The 8,339-nt window shown below is 39.8% G+C and overlaps 2 protein-coding genes and 1 long non-coding RNA gene across 3 annotated transcripts; all 3 read right to left on the bottom strand.

Annotated features, from left to right (window-relative positions):
- Positions 1–827: 827 nt before the first annotated feature.
- LOC126613327 (beta-amylase 2, chloroplastic-like) lies at positions 828–2,727 on the bottom strand. Its single transcript, XM_050281168.1, has 4 exons — positions 2,712–2,727; positions 2,085–2,215; positions 1,780–1,998; positions 828–1,340 (listed from the first exon to the last, which is right to left on the bottom strand). The coding sequence occupies exons 1-4, from the start codon at positions 2,725–2,727 to the stop codon at positions 1,038–1,040; spliced, it is 669 nt and encodes a 222-aa protein (XP_050137125.1). The 3' UTR covers positions 828–1,037.
- Positions 2,728–5,611: 2,884 nt separating this feature from the next.
- On the bottom strand, positions 5,612–6,349 carry LOC126613648 (uncharacterized). The gene has a single exon (XM_050281233.1). It carries the CDS (start codon positions 6,347–6,349, stop codon positions 5,612–5,614), a length of 738 nt encoding a protein of 245 aa, XP_050137190.1.
- A 639-nt stretch (positions 6,350–6,988) lies between these two features.
- LOC126631980 (uncharacterized) lies at positions 6,989–7,526 on the bottom strand. The gene is made up of 2 exons (XR_007626531.1): positions 7,326–7,526; positions 6,989–7,026 (listed from the first exon to the last, which is right to left on the bottom strand). It is a non-coding gene; the product is annotated as an uncharacterized LOC126631980 (long non-coding RNA).
- Between the last annotated feature and the right edge of the window lie 813 nt (positions 7,527–8,339).

The raw sequence follows: 8,339 nt of genomic DNA on the forward strand, positions 1-8,339 counted from the left end.
TATTTTTTGGCTTCTCCCCAATGGACAAGGCATTGATGAAAAAGAACATGATATTTGGGTTTCACCCCAAACCTCTTATGATATACATAGTAATTGAACTCAATTTGATCAATATGAAATAAAATGAACCAAGTATGGAGTCACATTTTGGACAAAATTTGGTGCTTGACATGAGGATCACCTATCTATGTGGTATACACACACAAATTCCCCTTATTCTTTTTTAAACCGTAATAAAAGTGTCATGTGTCACAAGTCATACACAAGAATATCTATCGATTAGAAAGTTCGACTTCTGTCTTAATTGTGTGGAAATGTCATTATTCCAACTGTGAACCTGCAAATCTTGTTCTTCCAAAAGACTTAAAAAGTCATAATTTTTTATTATTCTAAAGTTTTGCATCACTGAATTCCCCACCATATAAAAATGATACCCATTGTGTTATATTAATGGCATTGAACAACATTATTGATCATACAATGCCAATACAATCAATCGTCCCCATCTCTAACTGAAAATTGGTCAAATTGCACAAATTATTCATGCGGTGCGGGTCATATATCTATGTCACCCATGCACACGAGTAACATTGACATATAACCCACTTCGCGCAAAAACACAAACAACCATCGTTGTTGTGCTGATCTAGAATCACTTGCAAGTAGGGTGTTGTCTGTTTCCTTTCTCGTCACTTCTAGTAACTTCAAAGCTAAAAAAAAAGGCTCATGACATGAGTATCCATTTGTGAGATTTGGAATGGAAATATCTTATAAATTACCTTCATTGATTACAAGTTTGTAACCATAGTTTATCGGTTAATATACGTTCGACGCTACATTATTTCATTAATTGGACTTTAGCTTCTAGTATAAGCTCAAGTTTTAGAGAGAAGGCTTGTACTTAGAGCTTATCCGAGCTACCTGATTTTGGCTTATGCAGGGGTCTTATTCAAAGGGTGCAACCAAGCGACACAACATAATATGAGAAATAAAAATTTTCTGAGAGTACAAGAGGACGTCCCAAAGAGTGCATTGTATTACTCATTTTTCTCGCTATAAAATGAAATATTTCCGAGTTTGTGCATACGAGAAGAGAACCATGTTGTCTTACAACTCTTACCATGCTTTCTCTTGACAAATCGTTCGAACTCCATTAAGTTATGCCTCTCAATCAGAACTGGGCTTAATCTGAGATAGGTAAATGCTGATAAATGCCTGCCATCTGGATCGTTCCAGGGCTTAGCATTTTCTAATATCTTGTTGTAGCCTTCTCTGTCAAAGCAAATAAGAGCATTCTCACTAGCAACTGGAATGTTAGCATCCCATGCAGCATTCAGCACCTGAAAAAAAATGAAATCCAAAAACATTATAAAAAAGAAAACAAAAGGGATACACAGATAATATTTCGGTACATAATCCAAAGGAAACTGACATTTCACATGTAGCAACAGACCCGCCCCTCTTGATCCAGTGTTGCTTGCCCATGTTAGTTAGAAATTTTTTAAAGTATTTGTTAGACAGCCGCAGAAAAATGAATTTGGGCAGATCCATTAATCAAAAAATAGCAACTGACTCGGACACTTAATGTGGCCACCTTCCCAAGAATAAAGGAAATATGCATATTCAGCCCAAAATTCTAATTGATGCTTTTTAAGTTTCTGCTCATCCAGCCAACCCGGATGCTCACTTTTCCGAATGGTGGTGGTGATTTATATTTATTGCTAAATTTACATATGCTTAAAATCCAGGAAGTAATTACACATGAGTTTCTGTGCTTACCTGCCAAACTAATCCCTCGGGGTCTGCCAGTGCTTCCGGAAAGCCCTCATGTTGGTCTAATATGCGCATTTCAACACATGTGAAATTCAGAGCAGCCTCATGCTTTTTTAACATTGCTGAAATTGGCGCATACCCATCACGATTGCAGGAGTTGTAAAATATAGCCGTTAATTCAGCAGGATGGCTGGCAGTCTTGTACCACCAGTGGATACCTGATACCTGCTCATAAATCAAATAAAGAAACTCCAAAAAAAACGAAAAAAAAAGAAACCTGTGTAGAACCAATGTCCAGTAAAGTGACTCACCTTTGTAGCAATGCGTGTGCCTTCAAAAGCTAAATTGGCCAGAGCAAGTACACGGTCACCATGATCAATCAAAACACGGGAGTACCAATTAAGAAAGAATCTGCCATAGTATGTTGGTATTGAAAAGTTTACTAACTCAATACCAAAATATGTGGGTGATAAGTTTACAAACTCTATCACACCTCTCACTTTGCACTCTCAATAAAATTGGACAAACAAAAGGAAAGAAGTAGCAAGCTTGGTGATAACAAACACTTTGAAATATTAGAAGAGTTTACAACTCTTTAATGCTTACAAGCTGAAAATGAGAATGGGATTGGAATGGATGATTCTAAATCCTAGCAAGAAGGCCTATTTATACAAAACAGAAATTGATAAACAATACAACAACACTTGCAATGAATGATGGTGTTTACCATCTTTACATCCTTTCAAACACATGCAGCAACTTTGGATAGTATGGCACACACATGCATTGCATTATTCCAGGTTGGAATCAAACCTTTCGGCTAGCACATAGCAGCTCACTTCTCTGCTGGCTTTCAACACACTTTCAGCTGGCACATGGAGGAAACTTTAGCCTTTGTAGTTGCAGCAAGTGTGAATACAACCTGTAAAGAAACTAACAGCTAGCAGCTGCCATTTACAACCTGTTTTGATTTGAATTTCCAACACACCTCCTTAAATCAAAACGCCTTCATTCCTAGCATTTCACGTAGCAGCCGGAATGATTCAACTGGCAGGGGTTTTGTAAAGATGTATGCCACTTGTTCCTTCGTGTGACAATAGACAAGCTCAATTGTCTTTTGCTTCACATGGTCCCTTAGAAAATGGAACCTGGTATCAATGTGCTTGCTCCTTCCATGTTGAACAGGATTCTTTGCAAGCTTGATTGCAGACATGTTATCCACATGAATCACATTCGATTCCACTTGTGGATGACATACTGACTTCAATAGATTTCTTAACCAAATTGCCTCACACACTGTTGAGGCTACAGCAACATACTCGGCTTCACATGATGACAAAGCAACAATTGATTGCTTCTTTGAAGTCCATGAGAAAATTGTTGATCCTAGAAAAAACACATAGCCAGTTGTGCTTTTCCTTTCATCTTGGTCACCTCCCCAATCACTATCTGAATAACCAAATAATTTTGCATCTTCACCAAAATTATAAAATAGACCATAGTTTAGAGTACCTCTTATGTACCTCAAAATTCTCTTGGCAGCCAGCCAATGAGACTCCCTTGGTGTTTCCATGTATCGACTCATGAGTCCAACTCCATAAACTATATCAGGTCTTGTGATTGTAAGGTACCTTAGGTGATAGTTCCGTGTCTTGTGATACACCTTATCTTCTTCTCCTTGTACTTGGAAGCCTTCTGGTTGTTCCACGTATACTTCTTCCTCAAGTACTCCATTAAGGAAGGCTGACTTGACATCTAGTTGATAAATTTTCCATTTATGATGAGCGGCAAGAGAGATTAGCAATCTTACAGTGTCAAGTCTTGCAACTGGAGCATAGACTTCATCATAGTCCACTTCATACTTCTGTTTGTAGCCCTTTGCTACAAGCCTTGATTTGTACCGATCCACACTCCCATCTGCAGTGCGTTTGATCTTGTACACCCACTTGACACCAATAGCCTTCTGATTTGGTGGGAGCTTTGTCAACTCCCAAGTGTCATTCTTCTCGATGGCATGGATTTCTTCCTCCATGGCTATTCTCCAACGATCTTCTTCCATAGCTTCATTGAATGAGAGAGGCTCGTGGTCTGCATACAAGCAGAAAAGGTTGGTTTCTTCTTCTTCTTCTTGTCCATATATTTCGGTGAGACTTCTTAGCCTCACTGGAGTTGAGGAGCTGCTTTCTTCACTAGATGTAGGACCACTCCTTGTAGTTCTGTGCAATGGAGTTGTTGTGGTTGTTTGAGTAGGTTGTTGCTCAACAGGTGGTACAACTTCTGGTTCTTCAAAATCAGTGGAGACGATCTTCTTTTTACTGACTTCTTTGTTGTTCCACTTCCATGCCTCTTCCTCACTGAAGATGACATCTCTACTAACCACTAGTTTGCCAGTTAGTGGGTTGTAGAGCTTGTATGCCTTGGACTCTTCACTATAGCCCACAAACACACACTTTTCACCTCGATCATCAAGCTTCCTTCTCTTGGCTTCTGGAACTTGAGCATATGCAACACACCCAAAAACTCTTAAGTGTGCAACACTCGGCTTGTATCCACTCCAAGCTTCTTGTGGTGTCATCCTCTTGACACTCTTTGTTGGACATCGATTCAACAAATAAATCGAACAAGCTACAACTTCTGCCTGCAATTCTTTTGGCAAATTCTTCTCCTTAAGCATGGACCTTGTCATGTCAAGGATGGTTCGATTCTTTCTTTCGGCTATCCCATTTTGCTGTGGGGTATAGGCAGCAGTCAGTTAATGCCTAATTCCTTGCTCCTTGCAGTATGCTTGGAAAGCATTGGAGGTGTACTCTCCACCTCTATCTGATCTCACAGCCACAAGCTTGTGGTTGCTTTCAGCCTCTGTGAGTGCCTTAAACTCATTGAAGATTTTTAGAGCAGCCAACTTCTCCTTGAGAAATTAAACCCAAGTCTTCCTACTAAAATCATCAATGAAAGTAATAAAATACCTATTACCTCCATAAGACATAGGATCCAATGGACCACATATATCCGTGTGTACCATCTGCAGTGGTGCCTTTGCTCTCCATGTATCGCCAACAGGGAATGATAGTCGTGCTTGCTTGCCAAGCACACAACCTTCACATACTTGGCGTGTGACTTCAATCTGGGGTAGACCACGAACCATTCCTCCACTTGACAGCAACTTTAGGCCATTGAAATGAAGATGGCCAAATCGAAGATGCCATTTCCATGACTCATCTTCCATTACACCGATGTTGCAACTCCTAATCTTTGTGTTTAACTTCAATGGGAACATTCGGTTCTTTGACATTTGAACACGTGCAATAAGTTTTCTCCTTGCATTCCTGAGAGTGAGAAACATATCCTCCATATGTATAATATACCCTTTCTGGAGCAGTTGACCAATGCTCAGAATGTTGCTCTTCATACCTGGTATGTAGTAAGTATCGGAGATGTATTTTTCTCTACCATCCTTCTGGATGATCTTGATATTCCCTTTGCCTTCAACTGGCAGCTTTGAGGAGTCACCAAGACTCACAGATCCATAAGGCCCATCTTTGAGTTCGGCAAAAAACTCTTTCTTTCCACACATGTGGTTGCTTGCACCAGAGTCTAAATACCAAACATCTTGTTGGCTACTGATATCATGGTGTGCTAGTAAGACTGTAAATTCCTCACCAGCATTTCCATTTGATTCTGCCATGTTGACATGCTCACCATTTTTATATGAACATTCATTTGCATAATGTCCATATTGCTTGCAAGTGTGACATTGGATATGCGCCTTTCCTCGGGTAGATCTCCACTCTTGAGATTGACCTCGGTTTTGTTCATAGCCTCGACCTCTTCCTCGGGCTCATCCTCGGCTACGGTTGGATGAACTCCCACGACGTGAGTTCCACTGCCCACGACCTTTATTTGGTTTGTCAATTTTCAATTTTAACTCCAAAGCTTGCTCTAGTGTTGTGGGGCTTGCATTCTTCTGAATGCGTTGCTCGTGAACTATGAGGGATCCTAGTAGCTTCTCTGCGCTCATCGCCTCCAAATCCTTGGATTCCTCAATGGCAGTCACCACATGCTCAAACTTAGACGTGAGTGACCAAAGTATCTTCTCTACAACTCGTACTTCATCGAGTCTCTCGCCATTTCTCCTCATCTGATTTACTATCACAATGAGCCTTGAGTGATAGTCGGAGATGCTCTCCCCTTCATTCATGTGAGCAGTTTCAAAATCTACTCGAAGTGACTGTAACCTCACTTTCTTGACTCGATCTACTCCTTTGTAGATTGTACTGAGTGTGTCCCATACTTGCTTGCTCGTTGTTGCTTCTGTAACCTTCTCGAACGTTGAATCTTCTAATCCTTGATAGAGAAGATACAACGCCTTCTGGTCCTTCTTTCGTAAATCCCTGAGAGTGTTCCTTTGATCTGCAGTATATGTGGCTTCTTGCTCGGTAGTGGGTACAACATACCCACTACTGACAACTTCCCATAGCTCTTGTGATCCAAACAATGCTTTGAATTGGATGCACCATCTTTCATAATTTTCTTTCTTCAATGTGGGAACTTGGAGCTGCACTAAGTTGGATGCCATAACTGCTGCACCTGCCAGAATGGTATTCTGGCTCTGATACCAATTGTTGGTATTGAAAAGTTTACTAACTCAATACCAAAATATGTGGGTGATAAGTTTACAAACTCTATCACACCTCTCACTTTGCACTCTCAATAAAATTGGACAAACAAAAAGAAAGAAGTAGCAAGCTTGGTGATAACAAACACTTTGAAATATTAGAAGAGTTTACAACTCTTTAATGCTTACAAGCTGAAAATGAGAATGGGATTGGAATGGATGATTCTAAATCCTAGCAAGAAGGCCTATTTATACAAAACAGAAATTGATAAACAATACAACAACACTTGCAATGAATGATGGTGTTTACTAGGGCTGGGTTCGGTTTGAAACGGTTCGGTTTTTAGTCAAAACCGAAACCGAACCGAAATTTCGGTTCAGTTCGGTTCGGTTCAAATTTTTTTGGTTTTTTTTCGGTTCGGTTTTTTTCGGTTTTGATTTTTTTCGGTTCGGTTTCAGTCCGGTTCGGTTTTTTCCATAAATTTTTTTTTTTAATTTGGAACAAATCTGAAACGATTGATTGCGAGCACTGAAGATGCAGAAACTTATTGGGTGTTGGTGCAAATGAATATGAACTGTAACAAATCTGCAAATCTGCACTGGAAGAAATCTGCAAATGAATACGAACTGGAACAAATCTGCAAATGAAAACGAAAATTACAATATAAAATCCCAAATCCCAACAAATCTGCAAAGATTATAACATGCAAAATCCCAACTAATAATTAAAAGAAAAACCCATTTTAATTCAGTAAATCACAATATAAAATCCCAACAAATCTGCAAATGAATACGAAAATTACAATATAAATTCCCAACAAATCTGCAAAGATTATAACATGCAAATCCCAACAAATAATGAAAAGAAAAACCCATTTTAATTCAGTAAATCACAATATAAAATTATAAATCATATTAGTTTTGATTCGAAAATTACCTGTGAGAGATCGGAAAACCCAGATTCGAATCTTCCAATTTAGAGGGGGTTCTGATTCGAAAGGGGCGAGGGAAAATCATGGTTTGGAAGAAGGAATCCGTGAGGAGGACATGAGAAGACTGGAGAGAGAGTGATTTGGAGAGAGAGAGAGAGAGAGAGAGAGAGAGAGAGAGAGAGAGAGAGGACGCAGCGGAGGAGTTTGAAATCTGAAATGGGAAGTGAGATAAAGTGTGAGACGGCTAGGGTTTGTAAAGTTTAAGAAATTTTATAAAGCATTAAATACAAGAAGCCTATAAATATTGTACTGGTACAATAATAACAACTCAAAGCCCACAGTCAAGTTGGCTTGCAGCAACTAATCCTAAGCTATAGGGAAGGGGTTCAAACCCCGGCGCCTACATGTTTTTTTAGAATTTATATATGATTTTTTTTTTCGGTTCGGTTCGGTCCGGTTCGGTTTCCGGACCTCAAAAACCGAAACCGAACTAACCAGATTCGGTTCGGTTCGGTTTGGCAGTTTCGGTTCGGTTTTTTTCAGCTTCGGTTCGGTTTGGTTTTCGGTTTTTTTCGGTTTTCGGTTTTTTGAACCCACCCCTAGTGTTTACCATCTTTACATCCTTTCAAACACATGCAGCAACTTTGGATAGTATGGCACACACATGCATTGCATTATTCCAGGTTGGAATCAAACCTTTCGGCTAGCACACAGCAGCTCACTTCTCAGCTGGCACATGGAGGAAACTTTAGTCTTTGTAGTTGCAGCAAGTGTGAATACAACCTGTAAAGAAACTAACAGCTAGCAGCTGCCATTTACAACCTGTTTTGATTTGAATTTCCAACATAGTAGCTATCATAATCACCTCCGTCACGGAAAAACCCTGTCTCATGTGGTTGGGAATTATAAGAGCCTGCATTATCTAGTACTCTGGCCCAGAAGGAGTGGCCCCTTGCTTCTGCAGCCTGCATCAGATTCTTCATCAAGTATCGGTCATAACACTGCACCGAACCAGGTTG

The sequence above is a fragment of the Malus sylvestris genome, chromosome 1, assembly GCF_916048215.2.
Source record: "Malus sylvestris chromosome 1, drMalSylv7.2, whole genome shotgun sequence".
In the NCBI taxonomy this organism is placed as follows: Eukaryota; Viridiplantae; Streptophyta; class Magnoliopsida; order Rosales; family Rosaceae; genus Malus; species Malus sylvestris.

Excerpts from the sequence above, each read along its gene's own strand:
- LOC126613327 (XM_050281168.1), bottom strand. Across the intron at positions 1,999-2,084 it reads GCACACGCATTGCTACAAAG|GTATCAGGTATCCACTGGTG; the intron begins GTGAGTCACTTT and ends ATTTATGAGCAG. Across the intron at positions 1,341-1,779 it reads CCGAGGGATTAGTTTGGCAG|GTGCTGAATGCTGCATGGGA; the intron begins GTAAGCACAGAA and ends ATTTTTTTTCAG.
- LOC126613648 (XM_050281233.1), bottom strand. The coding sequence starts at position 6,349 with ATGGCATCCAACTTAGTGCAGCTCCAAGTTCCCACATTGAAGAAAGAA.